This window comes from Nilaparvata lugens, chromosome 8, assembly GCF_014356525.2.
Source record: "Nilaparvata lugens isolate BPH chromosome 8, ASM1435652v1, whole genome shotgun sequence".
In the NCBI taxonomy this organism is placed as follows: Eukaryota; Metazoa; Arthropoda; class Insecta; order Hemiptera; family Delphacidae; genus Nilaparvata; species Nilaparvata lugens.
In genome coordinates this window covers 17,416,139-17,442,695 of record NC_052511.1, presented here as the reverse complement: position 1 = coordinate 17,442,695, position 26,557 = coordinate 17,416,139, and the positions used below count along the sequence as shown (strand labels likewise).

Genomic DNA, 26,557 nt, shown 5'->3' with positions numbered 1-26,557 from the left:
TCAAAACACCAAAAATATGGGAGTGGCTATGCTATTGTAAGCAACGCCCCGAATTCAACAAGCAATCTCATTGGACAATGCCTTGCATATTATGACTTTCTTAAGCTGCTTGCTTCCCATTGGTAGTGAGCTGATAAGGAAAATGGCGACTATTCAACCCATTGACCAATCAGACAGCCGAAACAGAGGCTGAATAATCCAAATGAGAGCTTATAGTGATAATAGTTTCAGGCCCAGTTGCACAGAAGCCTGTTAAATTTCAATCATGATTAAATTCTACGAAAACCAATCAGGGAAGGATTTCAAGATGAGAAGGCTTCTATGATTGTTCTTGTGCCATGATGCAAGTCATTGTCCAATGAGACTGCTTGTTGAATTTGGGGCGTGGCTTACAATAGCCTCTCCCATATTTTTCGGTGTCTTGATTTCTTATAATCATGATTAATATTTAACAGGCTGTGCAAATGAGCCTCAATAAATTAATAGTAATCGGAATTTTGACAAGGATTGAAGTTACCGAACAAGCTGAACAAGTAACTCCTGTATTTTTGAATTTCATTACATTTTATTGTATGGTTCACTCATGTGGTGAATCTATTCCATTGCCGTGTTGCCTTCTTACCGACAGCAGTGAGGAATATCAGCAAATAGCGGAGCTTGGTCCTGGGCATGTTCGCTGACGTGGGGATTGCATTTCCGTGCAATTTGATGTAGCCGATCTCAACACCATTGGCCTTCTGGGTCATATGACGAAACACCAGCTCGTCTGCAACACAACATTGGGCAAAAATGAATGAAAAACTATTGCTATGATAATTGAAATAATTTAATTTAACAAATCTACATAAAATTGTAAATTCTAATTGGTTATTTAATAGTTATAATAGCATTGTTGAGAGATAGAAAAGAAGTGTTGTCGATTTTCTGCCTTCTGTAGAGGATAGTGTCAGAGACAAACAAATAATTACGCTTATCCTTCCTCTATGATAGTGTTGATACCGGTATATTCGACATGATATTATTAGATCAATTAAAGCTAACAATTCCTTTTTCTAAGGCCCGGTTGCAAGAAAGCCGGTTGAATTTCAATCGTGATTAATTTCTCGAGAGCAAATCAGAGAAACCTTTTTTGAAAAGAATTGTAGGCCTAAAATTGCACTATACAACACAAATTTTCCCCAGTGCACAGCACAGATTACTCCTGCTATTCAACTATATTTTATACAACATTGGGAAGCAAGAAAAGGATAGCGCTATCTACTTTGTTGAATGATAGACAAGCATAGCAACACCAATGTTAATAAAAATTATAACTATAATTATAAGTATATTTCAGTTATAATTATAAGTATATAATTATATAAATATAATTATAAGTAAAATGCCATTATAGCTTGGATCCCACTACAATGGGTCATATGAAACTTTTCCTAAAAGTTTCCTACATGGAATTGGCTTGATATCGGATGTAGATATCCTGATGTAGTAGTCTATATGAAATATGAAAATATTTTCAATTTTATTCATCCATTAAAAAGAACACAGATCAGGTGAAAAAAACTATGGATCACGGTACCTTGTACTATTTCTCTCCCAAACTTAGGTAACATTAAAAAGTCAGGAATAGAATTATGTCTTCTAGGTTGTAACTACCTATATGGTGATACAGGAAATATTCTAATATATTGAGAAAGCGGTTGGAAACTCTAACCACTTCCTCCTTACATGCACGAGTTTATCACAAAAGTTTTGTAAGGAAATTCAGCAGATTTTTGTTGCAAACTTTGTCCACGTTTCGAGAAGCACATGGCATGTTTCAAAAGACACTCCTGCTCTCTCTCGCACCCTCACAACACACAAAGTGAGTACTTGACGTCCTGGATACAGTGAGCTTTACGTCGCCAAGTTGCTCTTCAAACAATAAGCGTGATGCTCAAGCTCACAATGAATAGACTCAAGCACCTTGCATCATCTCCCGCTTCTCCGGCAGTGGTAGGGTGGGGGGGGGTTAGTAAGCTAGCTGGAGTCCTGGATTAAAAAAACATCTGCCTTATGAGAATTCGGTGAGAGCCTTCATTTCTCAGTCAGAAATGGGAGGAAAAGTATAAAAATAGCGAAATTGTGTGAGAGTACATAAAACTTGAAAAAAGTGAGAACCCAATTTCTCGATTAGTCTTGGGGGAAGCTCTAAATTGAATCTTGTGGGGGGTCTCAATAAAATGTCAGCAATAAAATAATAACTGACATATTGTTTTTTTATAGAGGGGGGGGTGAATGTTCTCCAAATTTAGGGGTGGGGTGCGTCCTTGAGCTTGGGATGGGGGGAGGGTAGTGCCACCCCGTGATATATATACGACATTTTGTAAGAGTCTTATCCTTCATTCAAAAAAGTAACCTATATCAAAAATAAAAATCCTTCAGTGTGATATTCGAATGAGTTGCAAAGTGTTTAGTATCATTAGATAACAGTAATAGAGAAAAATATGAGGAATATCTAATATTTCAAATTTTAGTGTATGATCTCCACTTCAACTTGATTTTGTTAATTGATGACGCTGTAAGTGCTGTCATCTAATTTATACAATACTAACTACTACCGGTACATCAGACTTGTTTTGACCAATCACACGCGAGTACTCTCCAATACACTCCGACCCTACGCTGCTATTGGAACGTCAGAAATAGAAAAGGCGTCGTGAAAGTCGGTAAATCATCACAAGAAAGCATCTGATTCCAAACCAATTGTAGGACATTCTGGGTGGTGTGATGGCTTGGAACGATGGTCAGTAGCCAGCTTTATAGAACTCTAGATCAATGGAGTCATTTCGAGCTTTCCCATTGTTCAAAATCTCTCTTACATTGAAACAAGATTTTAAACCATTTGAGAACATCGTGTAATTTTGAGATCTTTCATTGGTCCAATCCAAATAAAATCTTTCATATCAAAAGGTTAATAGAATATTTTATATTCGGATCATTTGTACGACTTCACTTTAAAAACAAATTTGAATCTATTTGAAGAATAACATTTTCTGCTCAATATGTCATTTGTTTTCCTCTATGTGTTGTTGTGAAAGTGATATAAGTATACAAGAATAGCATTTTGTGTTACTATGAACACTCTTGTATTGACTGAGGAGGTGTGAGAAGATAAGCAATTACAATTGAAAAAAATCATGCTGTTTTCCAAATGAGAGGAGAGAGAAATTGGAAATTTTTCAAATAACGGTATTCACCTACGATTTTCGAGCACCTTCCTATAAAATATTGAGTGACCTGGCTGGCTATAAAAAATACAATAATATTCCGACTACTTACTTTTTTCAATAAAGTAATATTAAATTTGTGATTTGTTACTATGCAGCTCAGTATATTATATAAACTTGTTTATTTTTTTTGTTCTTGTTTTTGAAATGCATGTATTTTACATTTCCTTGTTTTGAGCTTGTTATATTGAGAATAAAACTTAATTCATTCATTCATTCACTACTACAAACTTTCCAGTACTACGAGAGTAGCATTTTGTGTTTTGAACACTCTTTTATTGTCTGAGAAGGCTTGAGAAGGAGAGTGATTGTAATAGAAAAATTCAAAAAATGTCATACTGTTTTTCAGATGAGAGAAACACAAACTAAAAGGGAATTCACCTACGGTTTCCTGTTACCTTCCCAAAAATGATATGAGTAGTACAAGAGAGATTGGGTTTTGAACACCCTTCTATTGTCTAAGAAATTCTATTGTTGCACTCTTTTTAAAAGAGCATTTTAATAGATGAGTAAAAAATTGCACTTTAGTTACAGGAGTAGTAGCCGATAGGTGAGCAGTGCTCATCAGTCTTCCATTCTTCGTCTCTTTCTTTGAGGTCATCAACTGCATTCTGTCTTCTTTCATCTTCTCATTTTTCACCTTCATTTTCTTCTTCTTCCCCCTTTGTATCTTCGTTTGTTCGTCCTCAATCAATGCAATCCTTCACATTGTACCTTCTCGCCTTTTGTAATGGTTCACTCAGGTTCATTGCCTCTTTTTAATTACCTTCGTGCAATTCTCTTTCTTCTTCTACTTGACTAGAATCAAGCTCATATAATAAGGTATGAGGTAGCAAGCTTCTTATAAATAGTGGAGCAAGCTTCATATAAATAGTGGAGCAAGTTTCATATAAACCTATGTACGTTGTATCAAGCTTCATATAATTTTTTAAACGATCATAATTATTAAGATTCAGTTCCAACGATCATAGCATAGTCATTGTTGTTCTGCAGAGATGATTCCGTAGAAAATTGAATCTTGTAATTTTCATCTTGTTCGTGTAAAAATATTGCAATCATCAAGAACAATATATTTTATAGAAACTTTAAATTAAACCATCACGGGTTGTATACCCGTTGCTTTTAGAATGATGATTTTATAAGCTTTTCAATACTCATTCATGGAATTTGCGAAGAGAGAAGCCCTTTATTACTCCTAGACTCAAAAATTAATATTCATTTTGATGAAGCACCATTCAATATTCAAAAGTACGTTATTCACTTCCAATTTGGTGAAAAAGAATATCACTTTTAAACAAGTAAATTGAAATTGACTTCTATTAAAGATCGTATTGAGCTTCTTCTCTGAATAAAAGCCAATTCAATGTATAAAATCATAAAAAATATTTATTTATTTATTTATTCATTTCATTGACAATTACAAATCATAATTATAATAGATATAATATGATTGGGAGAAGACAACAGGCATAGCCCAAAACTGTCTTCTCCCAAATTTTTACAAATAAATGTTTCAAAAAAGAATAACTTAAGGTTAAGATTTCACTTTCACTTCAAAAAGTCCAATTTCCACTTCAAAACTAATGACTAAACTAAAAATTTTGAATTTTGATATTTCAAAACAGATTAAAAAAAAAAATATTTTACTCAAATCTCTATAAATTGGAAATTTTTGAGTAATTTTGCAAAATTTTGAGCCAGAAAAGAAACACAACTTCACTATTAGCACAGCTGATTTTGTAACATTTAATGCTCGAACTTTTCATTCAATTTCACGTACTTTGCAAAATTAATTCGGCATTCGGCAGTCGTCAAGAAAACTATAGTTGATGTAGATCCTGTTCTTGAATAATCATTTGACTTGTGAATGTTATGATATGAGAAAATAGATGAAATAATACGGCTTGAGAAAGATTCTAATCACTACTATTAATCAATTATCATAGAATGCTTTCTCCATTAACTCGAAATAGTTCTAATATTGAAATTCTTTTGTTGGTTCTGGCAACGCCAACAATGTTTATCAGCCACGTTCTCCAAAGAGCATCACCATTTATTCTTATAGAGTTCTATTTTTGTGGTAGAAGCCACATGCGAAGATTTATTCAAGCTTATATCTCAACATTCCAGTGACGTTTCTGTATCGGTATGGTAGCCCGGAAGAATTCTTGTTGAAAATATTACGTTTGAATTATTTTTGAAAAGTTTGAAACTCAAATTTATACTTACATTAACTGAAATGACAAAGACTATGAACCTTTAATCTAAACTTGGACTTTGAAATTGCTTTGTATCATAGAAAAAATGAATTTGAAATTGAAATCATTTCGATTTTTATTTGAATATTTTTATAATAATATTCAAAATGGTAGATTTTTCAATGCTAGAGAATTAAATGAAGTCACAAAAATTCATTTTTTGCCTACTATTGATATTATTCTAATGAAAACAGCTTGATTCTGTCAAAATCACTGATCTATTAGAACAATTTCAGATACCTATTAGTTTCGGTTGCTACACTATTATGAATGAATATAGTGAACGGAAAACATTGAGCAGCAGAAAATATTATGGATGAAGCCTTACGATTGGCTATTAGCTGTTGAAATGTTGGCCAATGAGTGTTGAGCTCGATTGTGGTTGGTCGAGACTAGACACGCCCAAGTATCGGCCAATGAAAATCAAGCTCGACCTTCATAGCACAAACGAAACTAGTATCTCAAATTGTTTTTATAAATTAGTGATTTTGACAATGTGAAGTCGTTTTCGTTCAATATGAATATCTATCACAACATTACCTCCACAATAACACAGAAGGTTTAAACTATTTCATTGAAATAAGTAACTTTTGTGTCTGAATTCATGTTCCACGGTTCAATAGCGCTGCTAAAAACAGCAGCTGAGTTTATTCAGTGTGACTACAGAGAAAATAAAAATCTGGAATGTTCTGTAAGCTCTCCCTTTTCGTCTCTCATTCTCTCACCACACTTACTCGGTCCCTTTCTCTCTATCCCTTTGTCTTTCTCTCTGCTGTTGAAAAACTTCTCACAAAACAGCTTCGTTTATGCTGAACTGTTCACTATCATATTATTGAGGATGTGGATGAATTATCCATGATTACAATATTCTCTTATCATACTTGGGAAGTGGTTGACCAACTCCAAGATTGTATCACATTGGACATATCGTTCAAAAATTCTACTGCTAATAACCATAAATAATATGAACTAATTTCCTTGATCAATAAGAGAAAAAACTGATTTCAACATGTGATAGAACATTAATTCCTTTCAAATATCTCAGTAAATATTGTGGTTGAAGTTATATTTATAATGAATTCTCAAAATTGATTTCTTAGCTCATCTCAGAACAAACCTCACCAGGTTTGAGCATAAACAATGCCACTTGTAGATCCTGTGTGAGTATATTATAATGGAATATGAGAAAAAATGCTTTGTTTAATGTCTATATATATAATTTTTTAACGTTTATAAAATTTGCTAAATTTTTAAGTACATACACTCTATATATTGTATATTATATACGTTGATTGTTTAATGCATATTGTGAAACAATATCCTATTATAATAAGCGAGCAATTTCTGTATTTATATTTCTGGTTATTTTTATATCTGGTTATTTATGTTTAACGGATCTCGAAAACGATTTTCTCGAAATTTGGAACATAGTAGGTTTATGAAATAAAGATTCGATTGCACTAGGTCTCATCCTTGGGAAAACTCGCTGAACGACTTCGAAAGGATAATTCATCCTTTGCTGAAACAGCTGTGGATAGTAAAAAAGTGAGTGAGCGAGTGAGTATGTGAAAAATCAAAATAGCGCATCCCCTAAATTCATAAGATGACGTATAGCTAGCTGTGAAACACGATCATTTTAGAGAATTGTGTTCTGTTTATCAATAAATAAAAATAACGAGCGGGGCTCGGTTCCCCGAAATTAAAACCTTAATCCATACTTCAGAGATAAGTATTAATATAAGATAAGATTAGCTTACTTGTCATACTGCCATCTCCTACAAGTTTTACTGTATCTTGAAGATTTGCTACTGAGAAAGTGATTTTCAAATTGTTGTTAACAGAGTTAACAACAGTTAACAGTTGATATTGTTAACAGAGAGACTATTTGCGTCATATCATTGACTGAGTAAACATAGATCTGTTATCATACTCAAGGGTGATTCATCTGTCATCTCCCACATTGTAACTGTACCCTATCTTTGTGAGATACTACTGAGAAAGACCTTCTCAGATTGCTGTAGTCTATTTGTCTATTAAAATTTGCTGTAGTCTATTTGTTAATGAAATTGTTTAATGAGCTAATTGTATTGAAATAATATCACAAACATATGTAATTCAATCGATTAAATCTGCCTACTTATTGACATATTAGGCTTAATTCACACTTACGCGACTTAGGTCGAGAAGATACTACGACTTTAGTCTTTCTACGCAGCATGTGTTTTCAATAATGGTGACGTCGCGGAGACTAGAATCATAGAGAAGCAATAGCATAAACATAACTTACGCTATTGTTTCTCTAAGCTAGAATCGACTGGTTTGAGTGTCACTATTATTTGGAAACACATGCTGCGTCGAGAAGAGACTGCCACTCTAGTCGACTTGAGTCGCGTAAGTGTTAGTTGAGCCTTAACAGAGAGTCTATTTGTCAATAAAGGTTAATAAAATTGTTTGCTAATGGTATTTATTTATTTATTCAATCATTTAGAATTACACAGCTTACAGAAAAGTACCACAGGATTATAAGCCCAAAACGGTTCCAATTCTAATTCATACAACAGTCCAAATGTAGCTAGGTTAGTAATGTATTGAAATATTATTACAAACATTTGTACTTCGATCTGTCTACTGATCAGGCTTTAGATAAACCCTCTACATTAGTGTGAAATTAGACTCTGATGGAGGAAGGGAATGAATGACAAAGAGATGAATGGAAGACGGAGGCAGGGATAGAGTGTGGTAATACAAGAATTGGATAGCAGTCGAGAATGAATGGGAAAGCAGACGATTTCAAAATAAAGTTTGTTATTAAATTTCTCGCTAGACATGAGAGTACATGGAACGGAAAAGCTGTGGGAGGACTATTTTCATGTAACATGTCTGTCATATCCAATTATATGAGGGGCGAACGCTCTGTTTGTGGGGGGGGGGATTCGCGGAGGGGGGTGGATGAGAGTCTTATTTACCAAAACACCTCTCAAACGAAGGCAAGTGTCGGTTTGACAACAATGTTTTGTGATAGGGAAGATAGGGAACAGGGAGGAGAGAAAGAGGGTGGTGAGAGAGGGGAGGGGTAAATGTTTAAAGGGTTTTGGCGCCAGGAAAACTAGCAACTCTACAGGCTAGCTGTGTGAGAGAGAGAAAAAACAAACTCAGTCAACAGGCTGTGTGTGTGTGTGTGTGAGAGTGATTGAGAAAGTCAAACTCAGTCTACAGACTAGCTGTGTGTGTGTGTGTGTGTGAGAGAGGGAGAGAAACAAACTCAGTCTACAGGCTAGTTGCGAGAGAGAGAAAAACTAGGAGACTCTGACTAGTCTTTCCTTCATTTCACTCGTAAGTTTTCCTTCATGAAAAAGCTCCTATCTGATATTCCAGTCCTTTGTAAGCATTCTGGAAATACCAGTGTCATTGTATGTGTATATACCACTGAATATCCCACAAATGAAAAGTTATTCACTTCTTTATCATTTTATTGACCAAGGCTGTAATTTATTACAATAGACTACACACAACAACAGACTACCTAATATTATTCACATTTAATCAGCTTTTGATATCATTTATGTACCATATCGTCTGATTATCTAAGTATTTCACAAGGTCACCACAATAATGGTATTTCATCATAGCTTGAAAGTATTAGCTTATTGAATGTAGTGTGCGTTAGTGATGATACGGACAAGGTAATAAGTGTAATTTTATGACATTTCATGATTTACCTTACTCCTATTCACATTTGTTATGATAAGGGTTATCATTGTTTTTGGATTGATAAGACATCCAATGACGTGAAACTTCTATTCATGCTCACTCAGCCCAAAGTCAATGTTTTCCTTGTAGAGAGAACAGGACATGTTTTCCTTGTTCAGAGCTGTGTATAAAATGAACTGGAAGGAATGAATAAAGAGCAAAATCTTAGTTATCATCCAATAAAACTTCAAACATTATCAAACCTTCAAGATTCATAATTAATTTTCTATTTCTTCCGGATTATTCTTGGAGTGAAAAAACCTTTGGCACAAACAGAAATTTGGACATGACCAGAAAATTTGGACAAAGCCTGTTTTCTCTTTCACAACGTATTTTTGTCATTTTATGAAATGGATGAAGAAAGGTTTATGGAGGTAATTCATTTAAATGATATATTATTCTTATATTATGTATGAGAATATCAATAATTTATCAGATAATTGTCATTATTCATGATCGAATAACGTTTTAATATCGTTATAGATATGATTTGGTATTAATTGAATATGAAGATTTTTACGATTATCTATCGAATAATAAAGTGAGTGTAGCTCATTCTTCCGATGTCAGAGACACATAAACTGGAATTTTATCGCATTTTTATGGATTCCAGGCTCCAGACTCCCTCTACAAATGAATGAGATTTTGAAGCCGTCTTCCTGCTGAAAGCATTTCCTCGATCCGATAATTATCTTGAGACCCAACAAGAGAGAATAAATAATATGAAATTATATTAGTTTTTTAGGTATATAATATTTAGTTCTATATTCTCTGGAACCAACAGGCTCGCTCCACTCGCCTTGGCCGTTTATACAGAGAGCTCCATACTTTGGCCATTTACAGTATAAGAAGCCCGTAGAGTAGGCATGTTTTTTTATAATTTCTACTTTTCTACAGCAACATGACTCCAGTAACGCAAATAGAAGCTTCGAACTCAGCCTATTACTTAGCCTATGTCGTGATTCTGGAAGTCTAGGAGATAGTAGAACCTTTCCCACAAACCAAATTCCTAAATACCTGTGATTTAGTGCAAAATCGAAATTATGTGAGTTCAAAGATATTTGGCAAACGAGTCTACCAAACAAGAATTTACATAATAAGTAGAATTGAAATTGTATGAATTGGCAACCAGTAGTTCCTGCCCTCTATCGGTGGATTTCAGAAATACATTGCTGGCCAATCAGGAGAGAGTGGTAGGCGGAGCTGGTTTGTCTAGAGGCGTGGCCTCGTTGTCTCTTGTTCGTGATTGGTTCGTTGTTCTCATTCTTTCCCGAGTTAAAATATTGTATCTTCCATTCAACTATTGGTTATTTCATTAAGGTGCGTACAGATAAGCGTCGCGAACATGAGCAATTCACTTTTAATAAGCTGATTATATCTGTATTTTTACAGAAACGGTAAGATACAGATATAAAAAGCTTGGCATCAGCTGATTAAAAGTGAATTGCTCATGTTCGCAGCGCGTATGTCTGTACGCACCTTTAGGCAATCACTCTTCTTTCGCTCCTTTTTTACTCAATCGAATTTCTTTCACTAATCTGCACATCTATTTTTCTGTTTGACTTATAATTGGGATCTATTGTTTGAATTATTGACTTTTTTTGCCAAGTTCTCTCTATCTACACTTTGCGCTATGATTATTTCTACTTGATTGATTTTCTTTACAATTCCTCTCCATTGAATATAATGTATTGACGACTGTCATAATATGTCAATATTGTAAAATACTATACTGTATAATATGATGTCTCATCACAGTGTTAAGTTCAAATTGTGTTGATCTATTCAAGTACATTATAAAAGAGAGAAGTTCAAGTATAAAAATGAGGCTAATGAAGTCTTTTCATGAGGACTTCAATGCAGGAGATTCCTAAAACCCCCTTTCATTCCATAACAGTGAAAAATTGCAGCATATTTCCACAATCAGTAGAGATGAGCTCAAATCAGATTCATCCATTCACGTCAATTACAAAGAAAGAATTTCAAGTATAAAAAATGAGGCCATTGTAGTTTTCCAATGAAGTCTTTTCATAAGGACTTCAATGCAGGAGCTTCCACAAAAAACCTCTATCATTCCATATCAGTGAAAAATTTCAGCATATTTTCACAATCAGTAGAGATAAGCTCGAATCTGGTTCATCTATTCACGTCCATTACACAAGAAGTTCAAGTGTAATAAATGAGTCCATTGTAGTTTTCCAATGAAGTCTTTCTATGAGGATTTCAATACAGGAGCTTCCACAAAAAACACCCCCTATCATTCCATAACAGTAGAAAATCATAGCATATTTCCACAATAGATTAAATAATACAGATAGATAGGCTGTCAACCTAACATCCATCTTTGGATGAGCGATTTGTGAGGTTTTTCTATTTGCATCGCGTATTGTTTGACAACTCAATAGAGTCGAACTACCCGTGAAAGCCTTCCACATTCGTGCTCACTGCATATATATTATCGTAGCATGCTCTATTGACAACACTGTTGTCGCCGAAAATGGTACAACATTGATGGCTAGCTTCAGGAAGAAGTCGTGCATGTATTATGAACGACTGCTTCTATTTTCGATTGGGACATGTTTTTTATTTGTGCCGGCAAAACAAATAATCACCAAGGTGATGGGCCCGGAATCACACATCGTTCAGGTAAGCACACATTCGATAACCTGCTTATGGCCTGACGAAATTATGGCTCAGGGGGTGGTGGATTGAGTGATTTACTTACACAAAATAAGGTTTCTTTTTTGCACTGATTGGTTTTCAGCGTTCACCAGTGCTTAAAACTTTCATTCAAACTACCTCAGACGTGAATCAGTCATTTCTGATCCGTAAATGTTCAAATCCTGCCATCAGTAGGTGCATAGAAACTTATACGCCACGAACAAGCGCATTTCACTTTTCATAAACTAATGCTATGTTTCTATGTTTATTATATCCATAGTTTTACAGAAACAGAAAGATACAGATGATATGATAAGCCTAGTATCAGCTGATGAAAAGTGAAATTCTTGTGTTCGTGGCACACAAGTATGTACGCCCCTTATGGCAAACTCTTCACTCCAATGTGAATGAAGTGTTCATGAACAAAGCTTGTTCATGAAATCATCGTATGGATTTGGTGACCGAGCTCCACCAGAATATATTGTACTATACTGTAGTCTGATTGGTGTTTCTTTCAACTCTCCACCTCCACGAATTCCACTGATGAGGATATTCAGCCAAGGGAGATGGTGGAAAAATTAGTGTTAGAATAGTTTGAATATTATTCCATTAGAAAGCTGGGAACATGTTTTCCCTGTACCTCCTACATTATTATCATAATCCGGTAGCATTATCACTATCAAACTACTAGTAGCTCTGTGAACAGTAGACCTCACGCAGTATTCTCATCCACAAGTACCTGATGTCACTTGTTTTAAATGTTAACAAACTCAGTTCACGTTTGAATTTGTATTCCATATATTACTAGCCGTCAGGCTCGCTTCGCTCGCCATATCCGTCTAGCCAGGGGGCTCCGCCCCCTGGACCCCCGGCTGGATCGTCCAAGAATGAGATCAGCAGGCTCGCTTCGCTCGCCTGCATTTTTCATTTGGGCATTTTTATCATATGTTAGGACAATCCAGTCGGGGGTCCAGACTAAACGGCTGGCTAAAAACGGATATGGCGAGCGAAGCGAGCCTGACTGCTAGTAATATAATATTCCCAGGATTGAAGTAGCAGTGCCCAATCAATTTCTCCGCGATAAATGCATTTGAATCTTCAACTTGGTGCCAACCTAACAAAGTCAACTCAACTTAATGCCAACTTGACAAAATTATTAATTTAGTTGCCAGTTAACAACTGTTACAACTGTTACTCTATCTAGATTATAGTTCTATAGTAACATATGATATGGAAATTTCAATTATAATTAAGAGATTGGGAGAAGAAGAATATACATGCTAAATGACGAACTTTAAACCCTTAAAAACAACCCTTAGAGTTAAAATATTGCCAAAAGATTTCTTAGTGCGCCTCTGAAGGGCCAACTGAACATACCTACCAAATTTGAGCGTTTTTGGTCTGGTAGATTTTTAGTTATGCGAGTGAGTGAGTGAGTGAATGAGTCAGTCAGTCAGTCAGTCAGTCAGTCAGTGAGTGAGTGCCATTTCGCTTTTATATAGATGATAAAATTCATCCAGTTCCGTGATAATCTTTCTATCTGATGAAAATTAATTTTTTACAATCTAAAATATTATAATTTCTCCAGCATCATTTAGTTCATTTGTTTATTTTTAACCACCTATAAAAAATTAGTTTTTTCGAATTTGAGAATATTGATACTAATGGGCACGCGACCTTGAAGCTGCGATTAGATCAGAGTTATTAACAAAATGTTAATAACTCAATCCTTATAGATTATATTAGATTGAACATAACTTATCATACACATGATGAAGATGTGTGTTTGTCAACTTCCGTTCAATCTAATGGAATCTATAAGGATTAAGTTATTAACATTTTGTTATAAAATATAACACTTTGGTGTAAACCCCAGCTTAAAGATGCATACCTCTTTAAGATCTTCGATTGAAACTATAGACCTTATACGAATACAGTAATAGACTTGCTTCTTCACACATCTGTGTAATCACTTGTCAGCTGATTTATGATGAATAATTCTATAGTCTGATTTTTACTCTACTATTGGCGTATGAAGGAGGCTACATTCTCCTTTTATATTGTCCTTGAGATGCAAAATTTCCAAAAACCTTGTATGTACGTCGACGCGCAATTAAAAAAGGAACATACCTGTCAAATTTTATGAAAATCTATTACTGCGTTTCACCGTAAATGCGCAACATATAAACATTTAAACATTAAGAGAAATTCCAAACCGTCGACTTGAATCTTAGACCTCACTTCGCTCGGTCAATTATTATTATTCAGGTATATTTTTTGTTCTCTGCATTTTCGTAACCAGGGCTCATAGAGGTTGTAAGAGGAGTATTTTTTTATCTTTCATATAATAATTCATCCTGCTAACATACGAGGTTTCCCTTATGTTGTATGTTGACAATGCAAAAGGAAAATTAATTTGATAGTTTCTATTATTCCTATTTTGTTTCTACAGTATTTTGTACATTTATGATTTTGTATCTCTTGATTCCTTAAATTCTTGTTATTTATAATGATTCAATTATACTAACTGTGAATTGTTTTCTTTTGCAATATATTCATTTCATCTCATCTATTGGCACGTCAGAGAGTCTGATGCTAAATCCAAACATTAGTTCAAACCACGACAAATATTCAATTGAAATTCAATCTGATGTGTCTCTAGCAGGCAATATTCAACAATGTGATCGCATTTGCATGAGCAAATAATAATTAATTGTAGCTGATTCAATCTCACTGGATTTGAGTTTCACTCAACTATCGAAACTCAAATTTTCGAGTAAAGCAGTATCAGGTATCACAATCCGAAACTAGTAGCCTATCTCAAATTGTTCTGATAGATTTGTGGTTTTGAAAATATCAAAACGTTTTCATTCCATAAATGAATATCAACCTCACATCAACACAGAGAGTTGATTAATGATCATTACATAATTATTATGCTAGCAAAGACCAAATACCAGTCTGGAATCTGTAGTGCTTGACTCTGGGGAAACTCCTTCCTTTCTTCTCAAACCATGATGATTTCTCAACATGTTTTAAATAAGATTGGCCACTTTCTTCATTTCTATTTCATGTGTATTTATTGATATTGTTATGGAATTCACCATACCAGATAAATATTAGAGACTGTGTTATAAGTGATTAACCTTTATATCGGCCATCTAAGGACTTATTAGTTGATAGAATTATTTCCTGAATTAGAGTTTATTATCTGTTATTCTAGTGAGTCAATTGTTTCATTTATTCAGCTAAGAGTACAATAAAGTGAAATTTTAAATCCAAGTGTTGTCAGCTCATTCTATAGCTTAGAAACCCACAAGAACTAGTTTTGTAGAGTTAAAATCCGCAACAATATTGTATCAGGGAAATATTTATTGTTATAATACTATTATATTAAGGGAGCAATTTCTACATATCTGTTTATATTTTTATATCTGGTTATCTGGTTATTTATGTTCAACGGATCTCGAAAACGGCTCTAACGATTTTCATGAAATTTGGAACATAGAAGGTTTATGATATAAAAATTCGATTGCACTAGGTCTTATCCTTGGGAAAACTCGCTGAACGACATTAAAAGGATAATAATTCATCCATGGCTGAAACAGCTGAGACTTTTGTCGTCTGTGGATAGTAAAAAGTGAGCGAGTGATTCTGTGAGGAAAATCAAAATATCGCATCCCCGAAATTCATAAGCTGACGTATAGCCAGCTGTAAAATATAAACACGATCATTTGAGAGAATTGTGTTCTGTCATGGCTTACTCTATCTATAGTAGGCTATGGTTCTGTCTATCAATAGATAGAAATAACGAGCGGAGCTCGGTGCCCCGATATTAATCACTTATCTGATGACACTAGGAATAGATTCTATCGTTGATGAAATAAACTCTTTATGTTCTCGAAGATGATATAATAGAAAATGTGAATAGTTCTCTAAATCGGTCTACACCTGCGTTGTCCTGTAAATACCCACAAAAAGCATGTCAATCAAGTATTCATTCACCTGTCTCTACCTGCATCGAATTCAGTGAAGACGTTCATAGTATTAACTGGTATCATTTTGAGACTGAAAGCGAAAACTTTTTAATTTTTGGCAACGGTTTGCAAATGAGAGGACGCAGCTGTTGTGAGACCCTAGACAGCCTCAATGGCGGTAAATGGACGTTGAAATTTTTCTGAATGCGTATTAGTGTTGTGGATTTGTTTGAGTGCCACTCCAACATCTATTTTGACTTCATTCACTGCTTGAATGTATAGTGGAGTTGAATTGGTCTAACATTTGGCACTAGACTTCATTTCTGGCTTATCTTGAACACAATTTTACTATTCATTCATATTTCATGATTTACTACTAGTATAATAATACAGTAGAGATAAATTTGTTAAATATTTGGCACTGGACTTCATCTCTGGCTTATCCTCTATTTTAATAGGAAAATATAATTCATTCATGTTACATTACTTAGATATTCTATCTATCTATTCTCGATGTTTACGATATCACACTTAAATTCATTTATACATTCAAATACAAATCATAAATAACTATTCTTCTTCTTCTTCTTCTTCTTCTTCTTCTTCTTCTTCTGCTTATTCTTCTTCACCTTTTTTTCTTCTTCTTCTTCTGCTTCTTGTCTTAGACTAACAACAGAGTAGTTATCATTGTCAGCTGTTATTGCATATTATGATCTACCTAACACCATAAACACCTCGTTTATCGTTCTATTTTCATCATTTTTTCGTCTCATTCTTTCTTAACGATCTTCATTCCTTCAAGGATTATTTTTTCTTCAATTATCTGTTCCGGTACTCATCTCTTACTCGGCTTTTCTCCATCTCTTTTTCCTGTCGGTTTGAAAATTGAGCTTCTAGAGGAATTCTTTGCTTGTACTCAACAATTATCTGTAAAATTTACCACTTTCTTCGTCACATCATTCATGATTCAATATTGAACTCTTTCAAATTGATCTCGTTGAAAGAGTGCTTCAGATTCGGTTTAGAGAGAGAGTGAGAGAGATTGATTGATTGATTGATTATATGCCTCTATTAGGGCGGATTTAGGACTCCTGGTCCTCTCTGCCACACAACCCTTTACAAAAGAAGAGAGAAAAAATAGATTACATATTATGTAATAAGATTACATAAGATTAATATAAGTAAATAACACTTTTAATCAAACTACAATAACATATAATAAAAGAGAGTTTTAAACTATATTTATTTATACAATTGGAAACAATATTTCAAATTCCACTAGATAAATCTTATAGTAAAACCTATCAGAAATGAAGAAATGAAGATCTAATCAAGTTGCCATTCACTCACACATGCCAAAACAACCCTAACTAAACACAAAGATTTTACAAAGTATAATAATTATCATAAAACAATATAAGATGAAATATTTTTGTATTTGTAGTTGCATAAAAGGTAGAAATGAGTTGAATTCATGTAGATTGATACAATGTAAATAGACAATGAATATAAAGCTGAACCCGACCCAAGCCTAATCTGCGCCACCAGATCCCAGCCAATTCAATACTAGAGAGAAAGAGAGACAGAAAAAAAGAGGGAGAGAAAGAGAGAGAGAGAGTGTGTGAGAGATAGAGAGAGAGAGAGGTAGAGAGAGGAGAGAGTGTGGGAGAGAGAGAGAGTGAGAGACTTAACGACAATTGCATGACACCAACCTTGACGCAATTATTGTTTTCCAACGAACCGAATTGAAATGGGTTCAGTCAATAGACCCGAAACTAAACAACAGAACAATCGATTGTCGGCGGTGCAGCAACAGGTTGTTTTGCCGTCAGGTGATGTTGGAAAATGAAACACGGTGAAAGCCGAAAACCTCCGTTCGCCCCACGGAAACGTTTGTTGTTTTCCTCGCCGTGACGAATCGCGGAACGATAGTGAGGTCCATATTATAATGGCAATGAAGAAAGATAGGGGAACAGGGTTGCCGGCTCTTTGCCTTCACACTGCCTTCTATAATAATGATAGCTGATACAGGTATATCTGATGTAATATTCATTTATATCTGATGTTCATTCATTCTTGTTGAAAATGATCAATTAATATTATTCGATATAATTATATTCTCCAACTAGTAGGTAACCCGTCCTTAGCAAGGATTTAATTGAAAACCTGACGTAATGAAATCTTGAGAATTGAAAATAGGACTATAACCATCCTCGGTGAATTTGGAATCGTTATGCAAAATTTCAAAGTTGCTAGTCATGGATATATATCAGTTTGAGACTGATGTAGATATAACAATTTTTGTTGGTGGGGAGTCCCTTGCGGGAAGGTTCAACCTCACATGGATATACAATTTAAGTAATCTCTCTTCCCGTGCTCCGCAAGGGTTCAATTAAAAACCTGTCGTTATGAAATTTTGAAGAATTAAAAATAGGCCTATAACCATCCTCGGTGAATTTGGAATCTATAAGCAAAATTTCAAGTTAATCAGTCCTGTAGTTCAAACGTGATGCTGTGTCATTCGTGAATTTCCTATCCCCTACATTGCTGTATAAACAGATTCTTTGTTTATCATTATTATAGATTGATTAATAACACATTTAATGATTAAGATTATAACTTGTTCAATTAATTATATTTCCACATTGCTAAAAACATATCTATAGTAAGGTCCACGTTATAATGACAGTATCTGATCAACTTCGGTTTTGCTATCCTTGTCTATCATTCGACAAAGCAGGTGGTACTATCCTTTTCTAGGTCCACAACGATGACAATTATGTTTTCGACAGTGTAGAAATATAATTAATTAATGCAAAAAACCGCATATACCCTCTTTTGAGCATTCATTGCCTGGACTCCCGCGCACTCCTGAAAGCTTGAAAAGGATAGCGCGATCTGCTTTGTCGAATAATAGACTAGGATAGCACAACACCAATGTTGATAAAATACTGCCATTATAACGTGGACCTCTCTAAAGAAACTTTTATCGCGCGCGTTGAGAGAGAAAGAGGAACAGAGAGAGAGTGAGTGTGTGAAGAGAGCTTGAGAGGGAGAGTCAGTAGATAGTGTGAGAAAGAGCAAGAGAAGTAATTGAGAAAGAGGAAGAGAAATTGAGGAAGAGAAAGGAAGGAGGGGGAAAGAGTGACGGAGGACTGAAGATAAATGACGGAGAAAATAGAATAGAGACCGTTTTCCTTTCCAGTAGCAGTGCACGAACGAGCCGGGAGTCGGAGTACAGAAAGCATTCGTGGCGGCGTCTGGGAAAGAATGTGCCGATCTATAAATTTTTAGAGCACGCCTGAAAATATTGAAACGCGCCACTTCGCACGACCGAACTTGTGGCCTAGTTGGCGGTGATTAAATCAGAATCAGAGAAAATCAGAGATTGTTTATTTTATGATCAGAATCTGTGTTGCGCGTCAACTTGATTGAACAGACTCTGATTGTTCCTACATATTATTAACTGTTAGTTATTATTTATTAGTTACTCACGAATAGAACAGAAGTGGTAATTTGGTGGAGTTCTATATTGAGTTGCTGTTTGTTTGCTGATGAGCACTGAAACGCTAGTTTAGAGAAGTTTTTCCAGTTATACAGAGTGATTTTATCAATTATACTGTATGTATGGGAACCCTTCAATAAGTTGGAGACTGATGTAGATATAACAATTTTTGTTGGTGGGGAGTCTCTTGCGAGATGGTTCAACCTCACATGGATATGTACAATTTGAGCCATCAATGGGCCTCACGACTTCCATACTTCAGCCGGGACCGACTTTATAACGTGTCCATCCGTTAACACGGGAGCGACCTGGTTAATAACATTTGGTGATATGTAGGCTTAAACCCGGGGATTTCTAGGCTGCTAAACGAGCACTCTATCCACTAGGATAGGAAATACAGTATTATCTACCGCAGTAGTAAGGTAGTAGTGAATCAAAAATTGAATTGCTTTAATTATTAAACTGTAATCAATTGATTAATTTAAATTAAAATAGGCTTATAACCATCCTTGGTAACTTCAGAATCATTTGGAAAATTTCATGTTAATTAAATCAGTAGTTCAGGTCTGATGAGTCAAACTCAAATATTATTAATATATTATGTATTTCCTATCCCGTAGGCTACATGTTCATTTGAATACTTCGTTTTATGAATAGTATAGAAGAAGCCCAGTTGCACAAAAGCTTGTTGAATTTTAATCATGATTAAATGGTACAATAACCAATCAGAGAAGATTTTTTTGGAAAGAAGGCTTCTCTGATTGGTTCTCGTGGCATTCAATAACGATTGAAATTTAACAGGTTTTTGTGCAACTGAGCTATAAAAATAAGTGATAAAATCAGTAATAGTGATGAGTAAATCAATAGTAGATGATGAATAATAGTGAAGAAGACAGAATAGTATAGGTGATGGTAAAATCAAGGTTACAGTGGGAATCATTCCCTTGATCTAGTATACCGCAACACATCACTTAAACTACATCATATTTTTTATTTATTACAACATGGCTAATTGATAGTTTTCTGCGTAGGAATATAGAGATTCTTAAAAATCTACACAATATATTGTATTTCCTACATGCCTCAAGACTAAATGTAAATCATTGCGTATTGAATTCTGCAGGGCCACAAAGTGGCCGGGCCACTTCATAGTCTCTTTTATTAAAATAGAGAGTACCACAGATTTAAAAAAACAACACAATTTATTGTCTTTTTTGTGTAGTTGAGAAGTTGATATTGTGGTAATTATTCATATTGAATGAAAAAGACTAAGAAATTGTCAAAAAACCACTGATTTATTGATAAATAGAAAGACCGGTTTCGGTTATTACACCATTGTCAATCTCTCAGTTTATCAGAGATTGACAATGGTGTAATAACCGAAACCGGTCTTTCTATTTATCAATAAATCAGTGGTTTTTTGACAATTTCTTAGTCTTTTTCATTCAACAATTTATTGTATTCCCTTGATACATGCCTCAAGACCAAACCCAAATCATTGCTTATTAATCTCTGCAGGGCTAGTTTTCTTCATAGAAATTGAGGGTACCAGTGATCCTTTAAAAAACTATACATAATTTTATTTCATAAAAACACTTCACTTGAATGGGCTACTTTTTTACAAATTAATAAAAGCAATATGAAAACGTACCCTTTATTATTAAAATAATAATTCATATTGTTTTTATTTATCGTTGTATTTCTACATGCCTTGCACTCAAGAACAATCCGACTGTCAAAAGCAATCTATGATGAGCTACAAGATGGCAATAAACAAGTCTATCACTATTAGCCGCAGTTTGATTAAATTCTCATCTCCTTCAAACGATGAGGAGCCAACAACTACCCATCGACATGATTCAATTGACTCGTAAACCGCTGGACATTTCTCGAGGGGACATTTTACAACTATGTCTCCAGCGGTGATTGGATTGATAGAGTGTCCCTCGGCTAAAGATAGGCTTTCTCTTAGAAGCCTTTCTGGTGCTTTGTGAGTGAGTGTGCGTGTGAATGAGAGTGCGTGAGTGCACTGATGTATCATCCATCACCAGCTGACACAGAATGTCTTCTCCGCACACAATCCGGGTGGTTCTGGGTTGTCGGCCACCTTGGACTGATTCTCAGGACAACAGTTGACGCCTCTCTTATTGATTGTTCTGTACAGCACTTTTAGCAACAATTATCATTTATACAGTGTCCCACGAAAGGTGTTACAGTCGAATACCATAGATTCTACATGGAAATTGCAACAAGAAATGATCAGTAAAATTTTCTTTTATCGACATTAGTTTACGAGATATATAGTTTTTTTTATATTTTAAAGAAAACTCCCATAACTGGATAACTATTAGTCAAAATCTAATTTTAAGAATATGGTAATAATAATAATATCGAGTGACCTGGCTGGCTCAGGTCTGGTGTCAGAGTTTTCAGGTCGCAACTGATCAATTTCAGGGCCTCTGACATGACCTAACGACTGCTTTTTAGGCAGCCGGGACCGACGGCTTAACGTGTCCATCCGAAACACGGGAGTGGCCCGAGATAAATATCTTGCCCGGGCCGGGATTTGAACCCGGGCCTCTGAATCATGAAGCCAGCATCTGATTCACTCGACTACGGCCACTCCTTAGAATATGGTTAGGAATTGGAAGAAAAATCCAATAATATCCTATCTTTTATTATACAATAATCAACTTCATATTATAAATTATATTTTCGAACACTTCATACGCTAAATTCAAGTTTATATATTACATCCCAGATTAAGCTGATTTACGACTCACACTGGCGCACAAGGAATCTTCCTTTTGCCGGTGTTTTTGCCTCACCTACTGTACTTATGCATGTGAACATAAATTAAATCTTCATTTTATAACTATTATTTATAATATAAAGGATATCATTTCGTTATTATAACTAATTAAATAAATTTATGTAACTTATCTTGGTTTAAGTGCAGTAGCATATACTATATTTATTTTTTGTAAAGCTTTTTTGTATTTTTTTTGCAAATAAAATTCATTCATTCATTTATTCAATAAGATTCATATAATTTGTTCCTTTCTTTGACGTTTTTGAAAATTCATGAGAACATTGATTTTTGAGATTCATGAAATTTGGCTTTGAACTCGAAAAATTTACTTTTTTTTATTTTGAGCGGTCATAAAAAGTAAAAAAAATGAACAAATTATATGAATTCCATTGAAAATTTTCTTCCTCTTTTCAACTATATCCTTAAAATTAGATTTTGACTGAGGAATGTCCCATATTTGTATCTCATATATGAAGAACCATCGTCAAGAGAAGATAGCTTTTCATAGAAATACTTGAACACTATGAAATGAAAATTCCTTTTTGGAAACATCTATCAATTTATTACTACAGATTCAATCAGTGTGTGGATGTTTTGAATATTTATATTCAATTCAATGCATCATATTCGTCATAAACAACTATCATATTCACGTGTCATCTGAAGAGCATCTAAAGTGATTAAGGATGACATTTAAGTTATAATTGTTGCTGAATTGTGGTGTTCACATTCCTGAATGATAGTGTTAATAATTATCATCTTGAATGATTACAATAACTGTCATCATTCTCATGACACAAACATTGATGATAAATTATGTAGGTGTGGAAATTACTGCTGGGTATACTTACTTTTTTCGTTCTTCCATTGAATATTGATCTTGATAATAGAACCGATAGTAATAGTATCAACAGTGGTTTCCTCAATATATAGTTGATTAACAGTGTAATTTATTCTCAAATGTTCAAATTATCACCTCTTCACTTGGAGAAGCACACTATAAATTTTTGAAATTTCATCTGTTATGAGACTGATTTGAATAATGATTATCACTCACTACTCACTACCAATCAACCATAGTAGTTGTTACATCTATGTGATTTCAGTACTGTGTAATTGTAATCAAGGTACTTGTAGACTTATCAAAGTCCATAAAAAGTAACGTGATAGTAATTTTCTCAGTCAAATGTATTATTTCAAACTTTGAAATATAATGAATAGAATATTCCAACGATCTCTAACAAAGTTCATGGATAAATTCGTCTTTGTCAGTCAAAATGACTGTAATTTATACATCCAGATTCTCCTGCTGCATTGCGCCTGAAATCCAGAAAGCCAATCTGGCTTTACCCTTATAAAGCAGGATTTGCAAACTCCAAAGCACAGAAGTGGTCTGGTATGTGGGAGTTTCAGGAGGTGAAAAATGAAGAGCTTGTGTCTGATCCAGGCAACAGAGTCCCTGGCTTTGAGTTGACCCGACAGCAGTGGGTTCGCCTAAACAGGTTCACAACTGGCCAGGGAACATGCTATAACAGCATGCATATTTGGGGACTTGCAGAGTCCCCCAATTGCGAGTGTGGAGAGACTCAAACCATGGACCACATTGTCTCATCATGTCCATTGTATCATTTTCCTGGAGGGTTGCCTAGATTGCACCTGGCGAATGAGGAGGCTGTGCTATGGCTAAGGGAGCTGAACGGCATTTGATGTTAATCCAAAAAAAAACTGATTGTTAGTTGTTAGTTTCATGTTTAATAATTAATATTTTATATTATGACAAATCCAAATTGCTAGGTTCTATTTTTTTATACTTGACTTTTGTTGCCCTAACCACTGCGACACCATACGCTTATATATAGTCAAAATGACATGACACAAACAACAAAATAACATGATTGCTAATAATAAATCTATGGAATATGGTGAAAGAAAGACTTTAAGTACATTAGTACCGAATAAATATGAAAGAAAGTCATAAATAGAAAAGATACACATTGTAGAGGTTTGTTGCTAAATTGTGTGACCGTTCAAAAATTAGCATCTTCATGTGTGACGTTGTGAAAGTCTCTTTCAGTTTCATTGGAATTTCATTCATTGGATTTGAAGCTGGTCCAATATTCTCAGCCAATCTCATTAATTAGAATAAAATAACATCTGTGCTTATTTTGAGGAAATGAAGGAAGAAGCTTCAGTAGCAAAGAAAGCTATAAATCAGAAAATAATTTTTCTTGGCAAACAGAGCCGACTGAATGAAGTCGACAGTTTCTGATAGTAATGACGATTGCCAAAATTATATTAGTTTGAGAAGAATTCGTTCAGAGTTTTTTCTAAATAAAAAAAAATTATATTAGTTTGAGAAAAATTCTTTCAGCATTTTTTTCTAGATGAAAAAAATGAGGTCCCTTTTTAGCCTGTCGTTTCCTATAAACGAACTATGTTGACAAGGCTGGAAATTTAGTTGAACACACACGTCAGACTTTGCCAGATTTTTCGGATGCTTGCCAAAAAATAAAAAGTTCCTTGATATTCTACAGTCTATTAATTCTGTAGCGTGAAACATCTTCTTCATAGTATTTTAACTCTGTATCTTTTTCATAGCATTATCCACTCACCGTATCCAAATCAATCAATATCCTGTTTCAATTCATTATTTGAAACAAAAAATTACACTCCAATCGAATTGATAGTCAAAAACTATACCATTATTAGAGACAGTGGCGTAACGTTCCCAAACCGGGCCACCCCGCAAAAAAAAAAAATTCCGGGCCACTCTTCTAAAATCGTACCACCTTTCTCCAGTGCTTTTGACAATAAAAAGTTGTTTCCATTCAATATAATATGGATATCTATAACAATATCACCATCACAACAACACAGATACTTTTCAATTAAGAGGAAATGTACAACTTCAAAAAATTCTCAAGTAATACTGGTATATTTATCCAATCAATAGGTGAGTTATCCTTAATTGATCTTTGTTATACAATAGGTAAACAGAATCCTACTCGAAAATAAAACACTTGTATCCTCTTTGGTTAAACTCGGTCCAAGTATTGAAATATTGAGTATCAGCAATAATAATTAATTAGTCTCAAGATTCGGTTTGACTTTCATGATACAATAGTACATAGATCCAATTCAACCTAATCTGATTTTAAACGTACTCAACCAGAGAATTCTATGATTCAACTTAAATTCATACAGGAAAAAATTATGTTTGAAACCCAAACTATATTATAATAATATGGAAATTTATTCCTTGAGCAACTACCATTCATTAAGTCACGTAATAACAATAATTTCTTTCTAGACGTTTTGTTTTAGGTCGTTAAATACGATACGATACGGAACATGAACTGTATTCTATAGTGGAACACATCACGAGACTCAGGCTAAACCAGGCGAAAATGTAAAAATGTTCCGTAATAATTTTTGTTGCTCAATAAACAGCGCTTTGCATGTTTCTCACAGATGTGGGTCGATTCCCGGGTCTTGGAACTGGAGCAAAGGCCAAGGTCGACTTCAGTTCTCAGCTCTAATGAGTTATTAAGTCCTAAAGAAATGACACCATGCACTTGACGAGTAGAGAAGACAAGTGACAGGGTGGAGTAGCTTGTGTGGGAAGTTCCACTTGTCAATTTGTCAAGAAAATTTGCAGTAGGTAGCTGGCTGCTCTATGACAATGTGCTAATAACTAGATTTGTCAAGAAAATTTGCAATTTACAGTAGGCAGCAGGCAACACTAAAAATATGCTAATAACTAGTTTTTTTTAATTCATCCTCGAATATATATTAATGGACACAATGTTAATTAATTTCAGAACTTTTATAATTGAAATAATCATTGTATATGGCGTGGGATTCTGGTGATGGAAATAAGTCTGCTCTGAAAAGTATACAATAATTAGTTCGATTGCGTTGTGAGCATTAGAAAGTTATTATGAAAATCTTGAACGTTCTATGCTACTAACTTATGTTTAATCATGCTGCATTATTTTTGAAATCATGACTTTCGAAATAGACAGTTTTAAACGTTTTTCAATTCAAAGCTATTCTTTTATTATTTCATTGCTCATTGAACACTTCCTCAGAAAAAAGTTGTATTTTGTATTTCAGTAAGTTTTTTTGAGATTGCAAGAAATGTATTGGTGATGCACGAAAATTGGAGCAGAGAGACTCTGAATTGGAGAATTTTTAGTGCCTTACATGAAAAAGGCAATACCAAGGCTGAACTATAATAGGCTTTGAAACTAAGAAGCTGTCTGATTGGTCAATGCGTTGACTTCACAGCTGCAATGCCATTTTACCTTCATAGCTCACAACCAATA

At 34.5% G+C, this 26,557-nt stretch overlaps 1 protein-coding gene across 1 annotated transcript in view; it reads right to left on the bottom strand.

Moving 5' to 3' along the window:
• The window catches only part of LOC111047583, a 78,955-nt gene that overhangs the window by 16,050 nt on the left and 36,348 nt on the right, over positions 1-26,557 (bottom strand). The window contains exon 2 of the mRNA XM_039435080.1: positions 623-766. Coding sequence (XP_039291014.1) covers positions 623-746 — 124 coding nt within the window. The 5' untranslated portion in view covers positions 747-766. The remainder of the gene's footprint in view (positions 1-622; positions 767-26,557) is intronic.